The following is a 21878-nucleotide window of genomic DNA, read 5'->3' on the forward strand; positions in this document are numbered from 1 at the left end:
CCTTGAATGCCTGCTGCAGGAACTAAAAGAAAAGACTTCGTTGACAATGGCTGCCTGAACCAATAGAAGAGGGTTCCATAGCTTAACTTCTGGCGTAGAGAAGACTCCTGTTGGCCAAGGGCAGATGCCGCAGACCTTGCAAGGACACAGCTAGCCCACAATGCCATCCAAGCCCAGCTGCTCGAGTTCTGTAAATTATTTATCAGCTGTGGCTATAAATTAGAGATGAATGGAAGGCCTTTGGCCCCGATCTTGGATGTACTCTTTATTAGTGAATTTCAGGCATTTTCTGCTGTAAGGGAGGGTTTTTGATAAGAGGACTGAGTGTTCTCTTGTACGTAGGACTTACTAATGCTGTTGCTGTTTTTGCAGACTGTTCTTATCTCAAATTCTGCTCTAACAAGGGTTTAGAAAAGTCCTTTGCTAGAAGAGGTAAATGTAGTCAGTCACCCACTTAATTCAACTTACCTTTCATATCCTTCCTTCTGTCACAAACACTGGATCCAATTCCCCTTTCAGAGAAGTTGAACTTACCTCTCTTCCTGGCCATCAGCAAACTTCTTTGCTTGGAGTTGTGCCAAGTGTCTAAAATTCTCATAAAAACATTTAAATTAAAAATATAGGTGCTATTAGGGCTCTCAAGGGCCAACTATCATCAAAGCTGTCAGGCTTACCCTTCTCAATGAAATAAGCTAGTCAGCATCATGGCCAAAACTTCCTGCACTTTCGTGAGTGCCAGGAGATGGGAAACATGAGGACACCTTTGGCAGAAATACCAAAGAGCTTGTGCACCTTGGAATAGTATCCCTGTTCATGCAACCTCAAGACGCTGTTCAAATTTACATTTCGCCAGTCATCAACCTCTCTCTCTCCCTCACACATGTACGCACACCAAATCTAGTAACAGAGACAAGAGCTTTTGCTCATATTTTTTTTAATGTATCACAATGAGCAGGAAACATACTTGATGAAATATTTTCAAAGGAGTATATTCAATTACCATCTACAATCAACTTAACTATGACAACAAAGTTTTTGTGACAAATTTTTTTTTTCAGTTTGAAAGTTCCATGTGGTTCTGTTTGTTAGTCTCCATGTATTTTGGTACAGTTCGAGATCAGCATTGTTACAGTAACAAAAAAGCTAACAAGACTACATTATAGAAAAACACCAAGAACATCATTTTTGGTTTCACTTGCTCTATTTTTTTTTTTGTTTTTTGTTTTTTGTTTTTTTGTACATTGCAAAGGCTGTTCATATACCTCTTCACCTCAGGGTCACGTTCATTTATGCTTTCTTTCCTACCCAAAGTTGCCCCCCTCCCCCCCCGAAGAAAGTAAACAAACAAAAAAAACTAGTCAAAGCTTTGTTTCACAGTGGGCAGTATCTCAGCGCCAACAAACAACCAACTCAATTTATGTTTCTATTTAAAATGCTTTAATTTAATTTATTATTTAAAAAAAATATATGTCCATGAACATCAAGTGCACTGGCTTAGGTCACTGCCTCTCTCCTGCAACTTCCTGCCATGCCTGATAAACTCAGGTTTAAACACATGCCGTCTGTTTTACTTTATTTTCAATTGTGTAAAACTTTGGCCACATTCATCTCTTTAAATAGCTTTTCATTTAAAAAAAAAACTTCCTAGATTTATTAAACTTTTCCGTGTGTGTGTTTCCTTCTTAAGTGTCGTTTTGGAAGGATGGATGAAATAACTCCCGTTCTGTGGGTCCATTTGGTGCTATGACTGAATGGTGTCTAGCACCAACCCAAACTATGGAGTATTTGAAAAAAACCAAACCAACCAAAATATGAAGTGTCAATGGAGGTGAAGAACTACTTCAAACAGTGAGTTGAAATATCCTATTCAGCTACCTACTATGCAGCAGACAGGAGTAAATTCTCCAAGTGAAACCAATCTAAACAGTTGAGCACTGCAGTGAATTCATGCTTTGTAAATGATACGGTCACAGCCATGGTGGATGTCAGCCCACAAACATCTAACTAGCTCATGTCTGCCCTCTAATTTTCACCATCACTGACTGCTTTGCTACTTCTGGGTTAATGCTGAGAATTATTTTTTCTTTTTTGAATGAACATTTATGTGGGTGGTAGAGCTGTAGAGGAAAGCATTAAGTGTGCAACCCACTCCAGGTTGAAACAATCACACAACCCCTCTGAGGAACACTGGTGGGTGGAAGCATGCTTAGCCAATCTACCCAACCACCTTGCTGTTGCCAAACACACCCACAGGTCAAGGCATGGTGTGACAAAACACTGAAAGTCACTGCCTCACAGAGGGGGGATGGCATAGTAGCTCAAAAAAAAAAGAAAAGGAAAAACCATTGGGGAGGAGGTGGCAAAATTACAAGGAAACGAACTTAAAGTTGAGGGGGGAGGGAAAGGGATAGAAATTGCACTATTACCAAGCAATATCATTTTTAAAAACAAAGTTTTCAGAAAAGACCTAGCAGAATTTGACAGGTAAAACTAGTGTTAAATTGTTAATTGGTATCACATAGAGAACCAAAAACAAAACAAAACAAACCAATTTTTTTTCTATATGATACAGACACGGAGTAACATACAACAGTTAAATGGCAAAAAATATATATATATTTCATAGAGTTACAAACAAGATAAAATAATGGAAAACAAAAAACTGTACAACTTCAAAATTTAAAAATGTTCATCTCAAACACAGGGAGAAATACAAGATTTCTTGTTCAAAGAAAATAGCTTGTTAAAACAGCAAATGTTTTGTGTACTTGTTTTTGACACCTTATGCTACAACTGGATACTGGTATGAATAGTTAGATGGTATTCTTTAGTATTTCTACTTAAAAAAAACAATTAAAAAAGGAATTTGCACTGTGCATCAGCCTAGTTAGAAATATGTACAACAGTTCAGGATCTACTCTTGCATTAACTAAAAACAAATTCATAAAAATAAAATAGTCCCGGCTAAAAAAGAAAAAGAGAAAAAAGAAAAAAAGAAATCCATTTTCAGATCTTGGAATGCTCCAGTCTTTTTGCAAAGTCGATGAGTGGCTTCAGCACTGGGGAAAGAAGCCCGAAAGGTGACCAATGGAACCTGCATTCACAGTCTTCAAAGTTCCCTTTTGAAACATAAGGAAGAGAATGAAGGGAAGAAGGATTTCACACTTTCAGGGCAAGGGGAGATTGTTTCTGTTGATGTTTGGCTATGAAAGAGAAACAGCAAAGCATCTATTTGTCTCCAAAATCTACGTTTTAGCAGCACAAAGTTTTCCTTTCAAAGTTCAGGCCATTTTTTTAAGATGAGAAAGGGTGTATGTTGTATTGTGTTGTGTGTTACAGGAATACAGATATTAACATAAACACAAGTGCCGCACATACGGTTCTTTTTTTGCTCTCTGTACATTGCTATCTGCTTCTTTGTTGGCTGCGCTCTGGATCACTTGCCGCTCAGACTGCCTAACACAAGGACAAAACTTTGAAGTAAAAAATGTGTCTTTTGGTATATGGAATTGTCATTAACAGAGATGCCTCTCTGCTTGCAGAAGAAGCACATAACAACCTGGGAATCTTTTGTTTTACTCTTTCTTTTATTAAACTAAGTCTTGTTTGTTTAAATCAGAAACAAATTCTCAAGTAACAAGAACCCTTTCCCTTTTTTCTGCATCAGCAGTGAAAGGGTGTGTCTTTGGATTTTATTTAAAGCATGAAATTTCTTTTTCTGAGAGAGGAAAGAAAACAAAACAAAAACAAAGACCAAACCCCTAACCAAAAACTTTTTTAGAAAAGGAAAGCACACAGCCCAATTACACAAACCGAAACAAATGCTTTAGTTTAGGAAAAGAATATTTGAAGCATCTACCAAACAAGGAGGAAAAGAAGTGAAAAGAAAAGCCAAAGGAAGGATAAATAAAAAATAAATGCACAAGGCTATCAGACATGGGTAACTAGAATTATATGCCTTTAAAAAGTTTCAACTCCCCAACCAAAAATAATCTTTGAGGATCCTAATGACCCCTAGGACCCTTTGAAATTCTTTCTTTAGTTTTATAAAATAATTCTGCAGCTACCCTCTAAGAAATGAAGGCAGCTACCTTAAGTGGGAGATTATAGAATGGGAGGTGGGAGGAGGAAAGAGAAAGTGGAATTAAAGGACAAAGGGGAGAAAAGCTTAGGCGAATCAACGGATTGCAATCTATCTGCTAGGAATGAACAAGACAACATCAAATGAGGAGCTGTCAGCTGGACCATACAAAAAGCTAAATGTACACAAAAGGTTTTTTTTTTTTCCTTTTAAATCTACCATACTGCTTCAGTTCATTTCCAATGCAACAATCTACTCAACACCAAAAATGGTCATATCTATCATAAATACAGAAAGTCAGTTTTTAAAACTTATTTTTTTTAAGCTACAAGTCCTCAACACTCTTTGTGTGTGGGGGGTTTTTTTTTTTTTTTTTCTGAAAGTGGGAGTGCTTAACTTTTCCCCTTGAAATTGGCTTCAGCAGAAAAGCTATCCTTAAAATCCCCAGAAAGCTAAAGCAGTTCACATTGTTTTTCTTGAATACTTTCTGCCCGTTTTTAAATTAACAAAACAAAAAATCTTTTCTGGAACAAAAACAAAAACAAACCGAAAAAATAATATATATAAAACAATGATTCTGAAAACAGAACAAAGTGTGAGCGATTGACCTGAGAATAAAAAGACATTACATTTCTTTTTTTCTTTTAGCAAGCCATTGGTATCTGAATGCTAAGATAGCAAGAAATTTAAAACTGTAACAAGGTGGACTGCTTTCCCATACAGTGCGTGCCGGGCTCCTCTGTGCTATCAACTTGGGGCGTTATTGAAAAGGGGCAAATATACAAGGGTTTAAGCTCCAAAGACATTAGGGAGGCCCTGCGGACTTCTGTTTCCCAGACCAATAGTACCTTCAAAAGGACACAATGTAACAGGGTTAAGGTTTTTTTTTTTTTTATATTAAAAGAAAAAGAAAAGACAAGAATGTAAAATCACCGGCATAGATAGGTATATGGGAAAACAACCCACGCTTTTTCTTTTTTTTCCTTTTTTTTTTTTTTTTTGGTTAGAAGCTTTGGAATTGCAGTTAGTCTATTTTTGAAATTGGTTTGTTATTAATTTTTTATTTAAACTCATTTGTTTGTATTGTTCATCTTCAAAGCTTACAATCTGAAGGTGTCCGTTCCTACACTGGTCAGACCACTGTCCTTGGGGCAGCTGGGGTCTTTGGGACCCTCCACCGGGCTCGCCGGTCCGTCGGACTTTTGGCTGAGATCCGTGTCAGACTCCTCCGAATAGTCGTCTGTTGGCATCGAGGGCTGAACCCCTGAGGTGCTGCATGAACTTGAGGTAACCGTTGAAGATGAGGAGAGAGGAGGAAAAGAAGGGGGCTTCGCGGCCGAAGCCCGGGAGACCACTTGCGGCCAAGACTTCCTGGAGGCGTGGGGGGAAGCGGAGGACGAGGGGGCGGCGGCCGACGGGGGAGGGGGGCTGTCGTTTGAGTGAGCGGCAGACTGCGAGGTAGATGCGGTGCTAGGATCGGGGAAGCAGGCAGAGTGAGGTAATAAACTAGGGTGCTCTTTGGCGTTTCTTGCTGCTCTCGTGATTGTTCTGTGTTTGTGCAAGGCCGACTCGAGATGTTGACTCAGAGCTTCCTCCCCACACAGCGCGCTCTCGCACGCCAGGCAGTGGTACGAGCCGCCGCCACTCCCGCCGCCGCCGCCGCCACTACTGCCGCCGCCGCCCGTGGGGACGTGAAGCACCATCTCTTGCAGGTTCACCACAGACTGGCCGAAGAAGCAGAGGGACTTCAGGTGGCTCCTCGCCGCCTCCTCGTCACTGAAGCCCGCCTGGCACTTGCGGCAGACCAACTTGTACTGCACCTTTGGAACAATGAAGGGGTCGTAGAGGGAGTCTGCACTTTTGCTTTCTGCTTCTGGCTCTTCGGGGGGTTTCGGCAGGAGGGGGGACACCTCACGGGGTGCGTTTTTCTGCTCTTCTGGTTTGGGGGATTCTTTGGCAGGGTCTTTGTCTGGGGAAGCAGCCCCCTGGGGGACTGGGGTTTGGCTTGCTTTGGGCTGCTGCTGCTGCACTTTTTGCTGCTGCTGCTGCTGCTGCTGTTGTAGTTGCCGCTGCTGCTGCTGCTGGATCGCCTCCTGCAGACTCTGCTGGTATTGCTGGTACTGCTGCAGTAGGGAGCCCGGGGACAGCCCCATCAGGGCCTGTGACAGCGCAGGGCTGTAGGGGAACAGGCCTTCCATGCCATACATAGGCTGCAGGTACCCGCTCTGCAGGGCGCCAGGGATCTGGGGGGCGTAATAAGGAGAGAAGCCCGGTACAAAGTAAGGAAGGAACTGGCTCGTGAGCAACGCTGTGGGGTCTGAAGTCAAGGCTGCCTGCAGGGCCTGCAGCTGTGCAGGGTCCACCGCATACTCCATGGTGGGCAGCGGGGCTGAGATCGTGGCTGGGGCCGTGGGGGCCTCTCCTTTCTCCTTCTTGGGGACAGGCATGGGTTCCCCTTTCCCTTTGTGTGCCTTTTCTTTCTCCTTTACCTTCTCACTGTCTTTGTCCTTGCGTTGCTGTGGCTGCTGTTGTGGCGGGAGCTGTGGTGCAGGTGGTGGCTGGGCTGCTGGCGGCGGCGGCACCTGTGGCTGCTGCTGCTGGGGTTGGGGGGGTTGCTGAGGGGCCATCGCCATGGTGGCTTGTGCTGGGGTCGGGGAGCTCAGCGACGCTGAGGACGGTTTATTTGGTAATCCAGATGTGGGGAGGCCAGGGGAAGGAACTGTTGTGCTGGGCAGACCCATCAAGTTCGGTTTAGGTGACGTTAAAGCTGAAAGGAATGGAGACAAGTAGAGAAATCATGTGTCAGTCTGGGGTGGTGAGCTGAAGCTCGAGACGCTGTACCTGTGTCATTGGCACAAAGTCTGAGATCTCAAGGTTTAAACTTGAAGGATCCTCTCAAAACCTATGTTTTCAATAGAGCTGTCCCGCCAGGCTCAGGGTTGGATAGCCTTGTATTCTAATCAGGACACAGTCCTGGGTCAGCTCCCATAATTCCCTTTTCAGCTAAACAACTTCCAACACCTTCCTGCCCAATGTGCCACACCCACTAGTTCATATTTTATTTGGCGCGCTCTCAGATGTCATTCACTTCACGCAAGGCAAGTAGTCTGGAGGCCCCCAAACTATGTGTTTCCAGCTGGGACCCATCTGAACCAAAGGCCTTCATCAAAGCTCCACAGAAATAGTACAGCCAAGAGGTCCCACCAGAAGTTCTCCAGAGGAGAGAGGCAATAGGAGAAGAGAGCAAAAGCAAGAAATCTGGCCAGGCCCCCAAAGCACGTGATCAAACAACAGGCTCTACACGTGTGCCTCTCTGGCCTCCACTGATGCAGCTGAATGGATGTGTTAGGAGGCAGAGAGAGGAGGGAAGAAATAAAAATAATCCATTTAGGGAAAACTGTTCCACTGCCTTGGCTCAGCTGATCTGCTTTAACAAATCTGTTGAAAAATGTATCCAGCTAGGAATAGGATTCTGGAGTCCACTGGAGAAATGAGCATTTTCTCCTCCTGCCCCTATTTGAATGACATACAGGAGGGCTGGGGCTGCAGATGCCTGAGAAGCCAGCCACAGAACAGGAGAAAAGCATGTCAGAAACAGAACAGCCCAAATTAGGTGTTACCAATTCCTAAGACATTGAAACCTACTCCAAGCACCACTGCTTATGAGTGGCAAAGGTCTTTGACCATGTCACCAGGCCCACATGGGGGACAGCCCCATCCTCAATCACACTCAGGCCTAATCTACCCACTACCTGTAAAGCCTCCACCCAGCCCAGAGCCTAATATCTTCTCTGACCCATAGCCATCTCCTGGTTTGAGTCTTGTGTTCCAGGGTGATGGAAGATGATGATACTGCTGCTGGTACATCAAGCTGCAGGTGCATTAAGACTAGCAATGTGGTGGGGAAGGATAACATTGTTGGGGGGGCAGGATGTGCTAGATGATGACATGCTGAGAAAAGACAGGAGTTGAGAAGAGTTCACAGGCAGCAGCCCTCGGATCACCTTTACATTCACCACACCCAAGAAACCAGACAGTACATTGTACATCCCTTCACTTTACAGGGCACCAAAATGTAAAATCAAAAATCCTATAGCCCCTACTTCATCTGGACCACCTTCTGCCAGAAAGCTGGGGTAGGGGGTGCTATAACACGACACTGTCCTCATGAGAAAAACCACTCTGAAGCCCAGACCTGGGTGAAGACGATGTTGACTTCTGGCTACAGTGGTGCAGTGTCTCCTGGGCTATCACACTGCATTTAAAAACCCTCAAACTTCAGATGATGAAGAGAGCAAGGTTGCCTCAAGTTACCAATCCCAGAAAAACATCCATTAACGCTTGGATAGACAAGGAGGATGCTTCCCTCAGCATTGCACAGCATCATTAATCTACTCTTCCAAAACAGCAGAAAGGGACCACTGAGATTAAGTCATCCAGTTTCCTCAATGCACATAAGGGACTGAAACCAGAGGAGAAGCGGTGTCTGACTCAGAAGAACTCAGTAAAGGCTTGTTGGTTTAAATCGGCACAGATGAGGTGGAGACGGAACAGATTATGAATTCTAAACTTGGGACGTGGCTCTTTCTGTCCACCTCTAGGCACCGGGCCTGCTCCAAGTTTTAGGTTGGAGCCAGAGCCAAAAGATCAGCGGGGCAAGGAAGGAACATCTAGAGATTTCCCCATCCCTATGGCATCAGGCTTTCAGGAGAGAGATCTAGATCAGAAGACCTTAAACTGACTTTCTGTATCTTGAACTGACAGTCCACATAAGAGATTCAAATTTGAAGAGATATTTACTGAACTCCTGCTATTTACTAAGCTCTGCACTAGCCACGTTTGATACAGTAGCTCAATACATTCTCACAATAATTCTGTAGCCTCAGTTTTCTCATCTGTAAGATGAGAACCAACCAAGGCACTTCACCCCCGAGACTCTGTCACGCACCTCTGGAGTCAGACTGAGGCGATATGGATTGTGGCTGACACACATCTGCTGTGTGATCTTGGGCCCATTAGTTGGCTGCTTGGAACCTTAGCTTTCCTCAATAGATGGTTGTATGGATTAAATGAAAGGTCATATGGAAAGAGCTTACCGTTGAGCCTGACATATTAAATACAAGTTCCTTCCCTCCTATTCCAGATCCAGTGCTCCTGTGAGCTACGGTACAGTGAGGTGGTGGTAACTGGGGCACACCTGGCTGCCTTAAATAAGAGCATATCTTTCTACCTTGAGTCCACTCTAAGTGGTCAGAACCTGATTAGCACTAAACATATACCTGTTGACTGACTGGCTCATATTGGGTGTTGTGGAAGGAGCACATAGCACTGGGAGCCTGGAGGCCTGGGTGGGAGCTCTGGCTCCTACCCTAGCTTGCTGAATGGTCTTGACCTCTCTGGGCCTCAGTTTTCTCATCTGTAAAACAAGGGGAATAGATCAGACATTCTGATTCTAATTTTTTCACATTATTATGAAATATGGGCCTTCCCAGGCCCCTCTGCCAAGGTCTTGGGCAACAAGGGTAATTCAATGCCTGGCCACTTTCCGTAGCTTCTTTCTTGGCTTATGTCTAGCTAGCTTTAGTATCATTCTGTGACATTACTTGCCAACACATATAAGCAACGACTTCTACATCTTAATGCTTTCTTTTCTTGTTCTTCTATATGGATAAGGAATTTCTGACCAGGAATGTGGTAGCCTCATGTTCTGTAAAACACAGCCCAAACTGTAAAACTTGGACTTAATTCAACCAGAAACCAGGATTGCTCTGGGAAACAGCAGAACTGCTTCAACCCCTGGGAACAGGGACATGTTTTGAGGGCAAGGATGCAGTCTGAGGGGACTCTCCTTTGGTGAATGTGCACTGGTCAATGAAGCCCATGGGGGTAATTTGCTGACTTGTGCCTAAGTCTCACAAGATCCTGGAGGTAAAGGTCCAATTTAGGAAAGGCAGCTGGATTTCCTAAATTGAGAAGAGGTGTGAGGACAGAGGAAGAGGAACAAAAGAGAGGTACAAAGGAAGAACTGCGAAACTCCCTGTTAAGTGGAAAAATAAGAGTACCAAGTGTATGACTCTGCATTAGTGGGTTGGGAGGAGCAAAGAAAGGGAGATCGGAAAAAGGAAGTGAAGGCGTGATTGGGTACCCCTAAAAGTGACCATTAACATTTTTTGTCTGTCTGGAGGACTAACACAAACATGTCAAAATTCAGACACACATTGCCCAATACAAGACTCCTGGTCAGTGCATTCAAGTACAAAGGCAGTCTCATTACAAACTAACGTAGCCACTGTTGTTCTAGCGAGAAGAGAACCCCAGGAGTAAAGATCCACCATCTTTACATCAACAGAGGTTCTTCTTGATAACAGTTCTCCTTCCAGAGTAGCTCTCTAAAAAAGGGGGCAGGGACCACTGGTGAGGGCAGCGAGTTGATTTAAATTCTCTTGAACCAGTTTCCATAGGGCACAATCCAGAACTAGCTAAGATATTCAAGTCTTATATTTTCAACAAATATCTAGATGGGATTGGCATTTCCACAAGGACTGAATAGAAGGGTCTATGATGGAAACTTCTTTCTTGAAGATACCCCAGGATCTAGTATACCAGGACCCTCAAGTTCTTCCCTCTAGCACACACCCTGGTTGTGCTATTGAACACAGGACATAAGAATGGTTTCAGAGGAGATTGTTCCAAGCAGGAGGTCCCATCCCTGAACTGGGAAGTCAAAGAACCTTGTACACCACAGGTCCAGCGAGACTCAACAGAAGGGACCTGAAGTTTTAGTACTGTTAGAAAACTAGAGAGGGAAGCTTCCTATCTATCTGCTCAGTGCTCAGAGGGTTTGGGTGGTAGCCACAGAACAAAGCATTAACCGGACAGCTATTTAATGCTGAAAGGATCACCTAGAGCAGAACCCACCTGTGTTGGATGGAGTAAAGCCCGGCAAGGAGGGGCTGTTGAGGCCAGGGAGCAACACAGGAGGAATGCCCTGGAGCGCTGGATATGCCGTAGGAAGGTTAAGAGCCTGAAGAGGGGCGTTGTCAAACATCCCTTGCTGCTGAGCTGCCAGTCCAAGGACTTCATTGGCCTTTTTAATTCGGTCCAGCTCTTGTTGAGCCATCAACTGACGTACAGTGGCTGGGTCAAAGTATTCTTTCTCCTTGTCCAACTGGCTTCCAATGGTGTCTTTAACTTTGGAGATATGCTGTTGGGAAAAGATATGGTCACGTACAGACAGCCGAGCGCTGTACTTGATGCCACACAAAGTGCACTCTGTTTTGGGTCCCTCATAACTTGTTTGGTTTATACCAAAATGCTTGGCCATGCTTAACTTAGACTTCTTTTCTTTTGCCCGGGCATTCTGGAACCAGACCTGAACAACTCTCTTTGGCAGTCCAATGTCATTGCCCAGGACCTCACACTCTAGCATGGTGGGTGTCCTGTAGTCATTAAAGCATGACTTGAGGACCTTTAGCTGCAGATTGGTCATTTGAGTGCGGAAACGTTTCTGCCCGGGCCGATCCCCGCTGTCTCCAGATTTGCCTGCTGACCCACTTGCACCAGGACTCGGGGAGCAGGGGTCTGCAAGGCTTGAGGTTTCACTGTAGTCCACTGTACCTTCATTGTCATATTCCTTGCTGTAAAAGCTCGGGGCTGGGCTGACCAAACCGGATGACAACCGATCTTCATACTCGGACATTGCCATCATGGCCGCTTTGGTCAACCCTTCATTGGGCGCAGAAGAGGATTTGGTTTCAGTTGCTATTCCCGTCGCACTGTCATTATCTGCGTTGCCCTCATCTCCAGTAGTGGTATCTGTGATTGCCGTGTTGACAGAGGAACAGTCGTCGTTGTCCAGCTTGGTTTGGTCAAAGTTTAGATTAACTGAGGACATGGAGGGGCTTTCAAAATCTTCAATCCCTTCCACCTTGATGGAAGAAGGGCTAAGAAGTGTTCTGGGAGACAACTCCATGGTTTTACTCACCGGCGAGAGGGGAACACCTTGGCCATCACTACTGCTTGGGGGTAGGTGGGAAAAACTAGTTCCATCAAAAATATCTCCTTTCATTTGGAGTCCCCCATCGCAGTCTAACAGCATTGCAGACAGAGTTAGATTGTAGCCAGCTCGCTTGGCTTCATGCCAATGACGGGACCGGATATGAGCCTCGAGGGCAGTCTTAGCTTTGAAGAGTGCTCTGCAAAAAGGGCATCTCCTATGGGCCTGGGCTGGGCCCACAGCCCGGAATTGTCCTTTCCTTTCCCGGGCTCGGGTGTTCTGAAACCAGACTTGTACCACACGTTTCTTCAAGCCCACCTCATGTGCAATGTGATCCAACATCTTTCTGGTTGGATTGGAGTCCAATAGATACTTTTGGTAGAGAATTTCTAGCTGCTCTGGTGTAATAGTTGTCCTCAAACGCTTGTCTCTCTGAGGTTCTTCTCCTCCCGTCCCACTGTCATTTTCTCCAGGGCTCGCACTGGCCTTTTCCTCCAGCTTCCTCTTCAGAGTGTTCATCGTGGAGGTTGGAGTTGAAGGAGAAGTGGCCGAGCTTGCTGGAATCTGAGGTATGGCCCCAGAGAGCAGCTGGCTCGCCAGGAGTGGGTTACTAGGGTCAAACAGCATGAAAGGCATATCAAGTGACCTGTCCAAAAACTGGGGGTGGATAAACTGGTTCTGTGCACTCAGGAAGTGAAGCTGCTGATGCTCCTGCCAGTGCTCAAATGATGGAAATGCCAACTTACACTGGTCACACTGGTAGGGGATTAGCTGAGGAGGTAGGTTTGCCAACTGTTGAGGAGTTGACGTGTGGAGGGGCTTGAGGGGCAGGTGGGAGAGCTGGGAAGGACTGGGGCTCGACTGGGGTAAGGGACACTGAGGGGGCGGCGCTTGTGGAGGAGGCTGTGGTAACGAAGGCGGGGAAGTCAGCTGTGGGAGCTTTTGCTGGGCTGCGTTTGTCTTCTGCTCAGGCTGGTCTTGCTGCTGCAGCTCTGCCTTTGGTTGTCCTTGCTTTTCTTGGGTTTGATTTGGCTGTGCATTGGGAGGTTCAGCCTGCTTTGGTTTCTCATCACTCGCCTCTGTTTTTGAACTAAAGGTGGCCAGTTCGTCAGCCTCTGCTGTAAGCTGCAAGAAAGCAGAGGAAGCTGTATTAGCTGACGGAGCTGGGGCGCTGTAAGCCTGTGAGGGCATCGGGGTGCTGCAGGAGGAGCTGGTGGGTGTCAAGATTTCCATGGCGTCCATGGAATCCTCATTTTGGCTGTCATCCTGCCCCTCCTCATCCTCATCCTTGTAACACAGCTTCTTCTGGTGCTTGATGAGATCAAAGATGCGCTGAAACACCAGGCTGCATTTTTTGCACTGGTAGTTCAGGTTGCTCGTTCGGATGTACCTATCATTTGTAAGCTCACGCCGCTCTCCATCTTTGCCCTCTCCCTGATTCTCATAGTTTTTCCTGGCCTTCTGTCGGGCATTTTGAAACCACACTACTATGACTCGGGTTGGAAGGTTCAGTAAATTAGACAGTTGCTCAAATTCATCGTCCTTTGGGTAAGCATTGGCATCAAAGAAGTCCTGTAGAACCCTCAGCTGGTAGTCAGTAAACCTTGTTCTTGAAGACCTCTTGCTTCCCCAGTACTCCTGCTTCTGAGGCTCAGGTGAAGGGGGCCGGGAGTCGATCTTGAGCTCCTCCAGGCTGGTGATAGGAGGATTGCTGAAGTTGTAAGGGGAGTCCTTGTTACGCTGCCGCTCTTTGAAGAGAGTGTTTCTGAACCAGTGCTTGATCACTTTCTGGGGCAACCCGGACTTGTCTGCCATCTCTTTGATCTGCTCTTCACTGGGGGAGTTGTTAATGTCAAAATACTGCCGCAAGACTCGGAGCTGGTCATCTGTGATCCTGGTGCGAGGCCTCTTGTTCTGCTGCTGGAGCAGGCTTGGATTGAGCTGATGCTGGTAGAGCTGGGCCAGGTCAGCAGGCAGAGGCTCCACGGGTCCAAGCTGGGGGGGCAGCTGAGCTGGCAAGGTCTGCAGTGGCATTGTCTGCATCATCAGCGGCGAGAAGATAGGCAGTTCCATGGGCATGGAGAGCTGGGTGAGTGGAACAGATGGCTGGGCGGGTGCAATTGTAGGTGAAGTGATGGGTGGGGCCGACACAGGGATGGCTGGCGTGGAAGCTGGCTGAGGCGGTGCTGCAGGAAGAGGGGGTGGTGGGGGTGGAGGGGGAGGTGGCGGTGGCTCTGGGGTCTGGGGCCTCAGGGGGTACAGTTTATCGTAGTGCTCTCTGTACTGTTTGGCAAACCTTTCCAACTGTTTAAACGGAAAGTAATTTTGATGAACATGTTCTTGATGACTCTTTAAAATCAAGATGTTGGAAAACAACTTGCCACAGGAATCACACTCAAGCTTTTCTAGATTCTCTCCCTGTTCGGTCTTCCCATTCTTCTTCTGCACCTTCTGCTTGTTCTCATTGTACTGAATGACCAGCTCAAAGCCAAAGTTCTCCAGCAAGGCCTTGGTGGCATTCCCCCTGGCATCTGAGGCGATGCGTGGAGGAAGCATGGAAGGCTCAGAACTACTCCCTGGTGCCAACTCTTTCTTCTCTTTGGCCTTCAAGGCATCTGGCAGCGATTCCTTTGGTCCCGCGTTGCCCTCTCCTCCCTCGGCACTGTCCTTCTCCCTCTGGCTCTCTTTTTCCTTTTCTTTGACGACCAATTTGTTTTTCTTCTCTGGGTGCTGGCTTGGCTGTAGGAGGGCAGAGTGACTCTGGGACAGAGGGAGCTGGCTTTGTTGTTGCTGCTGCTGCTGCTGTTGCTGCTGCTGCTGTAGAATCTGCTGGTGGCTCTGCTGTGGGATCTGAACCTGAGCCTTCAGATCTTCCAGCAGGCCTGGGCCTGTCCCAGTCAGTGTCATTGCCCCACTCGTCACCGGCAAGCTCACCTCGGGGTTGAGCTGGAACTCAGCACTGGGGATGTAGAAGGGGAAGAGGAGATGCTGCTGCTGCTGCAGCTGCAGCAGGGTCTCAGTGGTCATGGGGAAGTGAGGAAGGAGGGTGGGGTTAAACAACTGAGACTGGATCAGGGCAGCCTGCTGCTGCAGCTCCTGCTGCAAGTGAGCTTGAACTTGAGCTTGGGCCTGGGCCAGTGTCTGTGCTTGTTGCTGCTGCTGCTGTTGCTGCTGCTGCTGCTGCTGTTGCTGCCTGGATGCAATCATATCTGCCAGCTTCTTCCGATTGGCCTCCTTGGGCTCTGAAGGGGAAGCAATATTGGCACCAATGGGATTCCCCAGGGGCGGCAGCCCTACACTTTCAGTGGACACTTGGCTCAGTAAGCTGGAGCTCGAAGTGATGCCAGCACTGCTTGGATTAGTGGTGGTAAAGGTGTTACTGCCACTGGTGCTCACAGGACTTGGGGTGGAGGAGCTCAGGGAGACACTGCTGTTGTTCCCAGTCCCATTGCTACTGCCACTTGCAGCCTCCAGCTTGGCTGCCCGGGCTTTGGTTTGATGTAGCACAGACCTCATGTGGATCTCCAAAGTGGAACTCTGGCTGTACGCCACGTTACAAGTGTTACACTTAAACGGTTTGTTGTCTGGGCTGCTGGTGGGTTCTGGCTGACCAGCTGCCGATTCTTGAAGGGCTCTCTTTAACTTATGTAGGTGGGAGACAGAATTGTAGTGCACTAGCAGGATATTCTTTTGAGTGAAAGATTCCTTGCAGACTGTACACTTGTAAGGGCGAGAAGGGTCTAGAAATTTTTCCATGGTGAAGTTGGGGCCTTTTCTGAAAGGTAGAGCTCTCTTTGGCTCTGAGCCGGAGTCTTCTTGTACCGACCCAGAGTCACTGCCCGTTGGGCTCTGCTTATCTTCCAAGTCACTCTCTTCCTCCTTGTCTTCCTCAACAATTATGGTGTGGTCCTCGGCCAGGGTGGGGTCTCCCATTGCCAGGAGGTCCCCATTGGCCAGAAGGCCACCATAAAGCTGCTGGATGTCGGCCTCACTCAACTCCAGGTGGCTTGTCTCAAGGTGTTTTTTCAGAGCCTGGAAAGTTCGGAAACTGCGCTGACAAAGACAGCACATGGTGGCAGCTCTGATCACGTGGTACTGAGAATGGAGCTGTAGCTTTTCAATGGTCTTGAAAGCCAGGCTGCACTGATTACAGCGATACTTGTACACATGGCGATCTGACACAGGCAGCTGAGGCCTCTTGGCGTGAACCTCATTGAAGTGCGTCTGAAGAGTGGCAGAAGTTTTGAAAACCTGGTTGCACCCCTTCTTCCAGCATAGGAAGCCTGAGTCTTCTCTCACAGACCCTGGGTCAGCAGGAGAGAGTTTCAAATCTCCACTGTGCTCTGTGCTCACTGAGGGCAAGATGTTCTTTCCTAGATCCTCTGAGGTTTCTGGAAAAAAAAAAAAAAAAAACCATCAAGCCCAATGATAAAGAAGGCTTTGTTTCAAGGATGGCACCCAGAGCTGTCTACCTAGCAAGGTCTCACAAACACATAATATGATGAGGAGGGAAATACCCAACTTGAACACAAACTCTCCACACAGCCTCCCACTTTCTCCTTCCCAGCAATAGAGTACACATTATAAGCAGGTACACATGAACAGAGAGGAAGAAAAGGAAATACGAAAGTTTCAACTCATAATAGGCCTGTATCATATCACAGATCTGTCTTTTAAACAGTATTGAATTGACTGACTCAGAATCCTCAAATTCTCAAGAACTGGTTTGAAGATTATTGATCTTAGACTGGATTCCCTTTTTACACGGATCTGAATTGTAGAATATGTGAAATAATGCTGTCCTAAGTTGCAGGGAATTTATGAGAACCACTGTCCATTGTAATATAAGAAATTTTGGAATATATTTTTTTTGGCATTTAATTTCTTGTTATAATGTGACTTTTGGCTGTCATCTCTATTGAAGCAATGAACATTCAAATGGCCAATTATGAAAATACATTCAAATTTTTTTCTACAGTGAGATCATCACACCCATAAATATTCTGACCCTTTTTCAAGTCAGCTGTCCACTGCCTAATATGGAAAAGTCACAAGGGAAGAGGTGGGGCAGTAGTGTGGCTGAACTCTTCCTAACTTAAATCTTAGCTGCTGACAAGAGGTCGAAGATGTAGGAGAGCCTCATAAATGGAGGTCTAATGATCCATCTAGCTAGGAACCACTGTGGGGCACCACTACTATACTATGCAGCATCCATGTCTATAACAATGTTCTTTCCAAATGCAACTCTCTGCTGCATCCTAAGGCAATCCCAGAAGACTCAAAGAACTTTGTGCAGAGGCAGCTCCTAGAAAGACAACTAACCCAGTGGCCTGAAATCACCCAAGTGCTCCACAAGTCCCTAGTAATTAAGTCCTCGGAGATGGAGTGTTTAATGGCATAGGATGGTGAGTCATGGGTCTATTGACTGAGTCGCTGGTTATTCACTCTGACATGTGTAGTCTAAGGGAATATGTGTCCACGAAAATCCCACTGGTTCTCACCTGATTTTCTCTCACTTTAAACCATATAAATAGTATACAAATACCTGCCAAGAATCAGCGAATAAAGTAGCTGACAACAGTGCCCCTCATCTCTTGATCAGTTACATTCAGCTAAGGAGTATCCTCAAGGATTCTTGGTACTCTCACTCCGTGAAAATTGTGGCCTGAGATTTCCTTGTTTCTATTCCCAGGGGTCAAGAATAATGACACTAACCAGGCTGCTTTCCTGCCTCCTCCAAATTGGAGTTCCCTTCTCGATCTGGAACAGCCGCTGGGAGGAACATGCTGCTGGGCATCACCATCTCAGGGGTGGTCACCTGAGGAGCGAGAGGCAGAGAAATGAGAGTCAAAGGGAGAGGAAAGAGACACAAAAGAGAGAAATGTGTAAAAATTATTTAATAAGCAAAATTAGCCTTCACCAGTGTAAAGCTGGAGGTATCATTTTTCATAGCTCACTGAAGATTCATGTTTATTAGACAAAGCTCACATCAGTCAAAAGTGTTTCTACGGTTACATTCTGGACATAATTAGCAGTGCACACTTGAAGAATAATCTTATTATTAATATTTTTCCTTTATGCAGAATTTTGACTTTGATCACTGACAATGTTTTGTCATGGGCTGTGAAACTTCTTGTGCAACCAATTAGGTAGATAAGTTGAAAGGCCCACCTTAAGCTGCTGAAAACATAATAAGGGCCCTAATTAAATCATACCTAGTAAAGTACACTGTAATCTTGAAGCAGGGAGCATTGTAGTACTGTTTTCAAAATGTATTCAGGCACGAAGAGGAGGGAATAAGAGCGAAGGAAAGGGTAAGAAGAAGAGAACAAAGGGAAGGCTAAGGACATGCAGACACGTTGGCAGATTTTCCAGGAAACAACATTTTGTAACCCTTTATGAGCTGAGATCAAGTGCAAACGAGCATTTCTTATGACTCACTTAAGCCAGGATTTCTTCCAGAGTCTCTGACCAGGTAAATGGCATCAGAGGGAACCTCTGGGCCAGTGTCCCAGCCACAGAAGGTGCCCTGCACAGCATTCTACAACACAGCAGCCCCACCTTGACCAGGGCCACTGTTTCCTAATAGAGCAATTCCAGAATTAGCCTGGATCAAAAGAGCTACAATTTTAGGTCAGATCCTTAGACATTTCTCTAGGCTTCCCTGCCATCTGGCCAGAAGCTTATCCAAACAAGTTACCATTTGCCCTATGTTAATGTGATGAGCAGCTTTCAATATCCAATATAAGGATAAAGGTTCTTCATTTAAAAATAAGCAGTATCCCTTTGCCTGCTATAGGGTGGAAAGGTAGTTGGTGATGATAATCCCAAATGAATTAGAAATCATTCCCTGTTTGATGACAGCCTGAGAAAGAAACTGACCTACAGTTACAGGAACAGAAACTATGGTCACCACTAATCTTTCTACATGGTGTCCACCCCACTTGGAGGCATTATTTTCCCATCAAACACGAATATCACGATAATATCTTCACTTGCTGTTGCAAAGATTGGAACACCCAGATTACTGTTCAAAATTAAATATTTTAAATAAATTTTTATTAATTGTTAATGGTTTGAAAGTCCTGGCCTCCCTCGCTCAAAACAGCTGCTGACATGTTCACTAGAATCATCAGTGATAGGCTCAACTCTGAAAGGAAACCCAGACAACTGTCCCCATAAATACCAAAAAGGTAACTCCCCAACACATTTAGGGGTATTAGAACAATTTCAGCAACCCGGATGCCAATAGGTGCAAAAATTAAGCAACAGGCACTATGGAGAAGGGTTCTGAGAAACTTCGTGTTGACGCAGAGCAGGTGCGTGGCAGGTGAACGTGCATGACACAGAATCCCTGCTCTCACAGATGTCTGTACCTTCATACAAAGCTCGTCGGCAGCTGGTTAAGACTAGCTGTTGATGAATCGTTAGGAATGGAGCAGAGATTGCCAAACTCATTCCATCTATTTTCTTTTTAATAGAAAGCATTTCTGACCAGTGTGGTTGGGGAGTCCAGCGGGAATCCAAGAAGTGAAAGGTCACCGATTAATTTATAGTCCTCAGCCGAGGGGGAGCACGAGGTTGGGGGCAAGAACAGGGAGAAAGGGAAAGGAAAAAAGACTGCTCCCCCACTTCCTTTCTCGGTTGTAGCTGCAGGATCAGTCCTTTCCTGGGATCTTTAGGAATTATGAAAAATGAATCATGAGAAATAAAAAAAAAAGCCCTACAGAGTAAAAAAGAATAAAATTATCTAACACCTCAGCTGCACATCATTATAGAAAACTGTGGGCTTTTTATACGCATTACAGTAAGGCAGACATCCCCTCTAACAGACTCAGTACGATGGATCAGTAATTGTTTTCATACACTTTAATTAGAAAAACTCAGATGGCTATGAATAATAATGGAAAAGAGAGACTTTTGCACTTGAAAGGTTGAAGTCAATCAAGTGTGAATGACGGCAAAAAAGAAAAAAAAAAAGACACCAATTCATCAGCCCTCTGTTGTCTCGCCACGACTTTAATCATAATTCCTGATTGGGATTCAAGAAGGCAGTAAGCAGCGGTTCTTTGTCTGCCTTCACCTTCCATCAATTAACTCTCCCCGAAATATAATCATCAACCTCACATGCTCCTCTGCATCTTAATCTGGGCCTCCAAACCTGTAAGTCTTGCCCCATATGTGTTTAAGTAATTACTTTTATCTATCTGCATCATCTTATCGATAGTATACCCAACCTCTCCCTGGGGGAAAAAAAAAGGTTTGGTGTATAAAATTTTAACAGGCAAGAAATTCCCAGAAGGCAAAGAGGAACATGTCTAAAGGGAATCCTAAGGATCTAGAAATTCTGATAGGGTCTATCTGCACATGTGTCTGAACAGAGAGGTTGAGAATGGAAGCCTTGCTGCACAGGCTACTGGAGGGCCCCATTCAGCTCTCAGACACTAATGTTCCCATGCCTGTGTCCATTCCTCCCTCTCCTACCACTTCCAAAGCTTTTCACTCAAAGTTTGCATGGTCTTTCGTAAAGAGCCATAAATATAGTCCTGCCAACAGCTCACCGAGGAAGTCTGCTCACTGAAGAAAAGGAGAGTTGGCCAAAGGCAGAGCTCCTTCAACACCCACCTTGGCATCTCCCTTCTTTTCCAATATATCTGGCTACCAAACTGTGTCAAAGGTTCAGACTATCCAGCCACAGTCTCGGATGGACAGCTGAAAGTCAGGGGAAAGGCAGTCACTCAACTGTGTGGAGCACAGTTCTGTAAAGACCTTCCCTTTTGCTAGAAGCACTGGAGCATGCAGGTGTAGGAGAGGAGAAGACCTGGCTATAGCATAACCAGAGCCATCCCAAATGTGCCCAAGCCTCAGAGGCCCTCAAATAACTGGACCCCACCACCAGCTCCCCTACACACACAACACACACCCTCTCTCTCCCTCTACCTATTCTCCTACCCCATCCACAGACTCAAAAGCCAAACAGAAAGTTTTAGATTTGGCTAGATGATGGTACACAATCAGTCCAAACACCTACACTTTCTACATTGACTATACCGTCCATGTAGGTTGATTCTTCTAATAATCTACATGTACACCCATAAACATTGATTATATTAAATTATGCCCCCCATACTCCACTCATTAATGTATAGAGGGGACCTGAGACTATTAAAACAGACTTTTAACCAAAAGTAAAACAAAGTTTTTCTAGTATGAAAACTCAATGATTAGAGCCATGACTTCCTCAGAATTTGGGTCTCTTAAGACTGGCCTTGCCCATGCAAAGGGCAGTTCCATGGTGATCTTCTAGATACCACATGTGTTCCTCCCACCCTTCTGAGCCAAGTCAACTACATTCCTCACAGACTATGCAGAGTTGATGGGAATGCAGGAAGAAACCATCATCTAAGCTGGGGTGCTGAAAGTCTGAAAACAAATAGTGGCTCTAATATCTTCCTAACAAGTAAACATGTCTCATATATCACAAGAGAAACGTGAAGTTCTGCTCTGATGCTGAAAATGTTCAAGTTTAAGCAATTCTCATAAATCACAATAGAAATAAAAGAATTCCACACTGATACTAAAAAGCTTCAAGCTTTAAGCAATTCCAAAACAACTTAGTCGCTAAGAAGGAAGGACCTCAAGTGATACTCTGTTCTTCCATTCATTTGACTCATTCACTAAACATTGTACAGGGTCCCTGTGCTGCAGGCTTGTGAGATAGAGCTAGACAAACTCCTTGTGCCCAAGAAGCTCACACTCCAGAATAATTAACCTTTTAGAGATCATAAACTCTTTAGAAAA

General features: G+C 45.5%; 1 protein-coding gene across 4 annotated transcripts in view; it reads right to left on the minus strand.

The window, feature by feature from the left end:
- Positions 1-3494: 3494 nt before the first annotated feature.
- The window catches only part of ZFHX3 (zinc finger homeobox 3), a 243922-nt gene continuing 225538 nt past the window's right edge, over positions 3495-21878 (minus strand). For all 4 annotated transcript variants that reach the window (XM_087420010.1, XM_087420012.1, XM_087420011.1 and 1 more), the window contains 3 exons: positions 17793-17895; positions 11000-16468; positions 3495-6848 (listed from right to left, as the gene is read on the minus strand). In XM_087420010.1, the coding sequence (XP_087276136.1) occupies positions 5182-6848; positions 11000-16468; positions 17793-17895 (7239 nt within the window). In that variant the 3' untranslated portion in view covers positions 3495-5181. The remainder of the gene's footprint in view (positions 6849-10999; positions 16469-17792; positions 17896-21878) is intronic.

Source organism: Ceratotherium simum, chromosome 30 (genome assembly GCF_057802395.1).
Source record: "Ceratotherium simum simum isolate JZ-2026a chromosome 30, ASM5780239v1, whole genome shotgun sequence".
In the NCBI taxonomy this organism is placed as follows: Eukaryota; Metazoa; Chordata; class Mammalia; order Perissodactyla; family Rhinocerotidae; genus Ceratotherium; species Ceratotherium simum.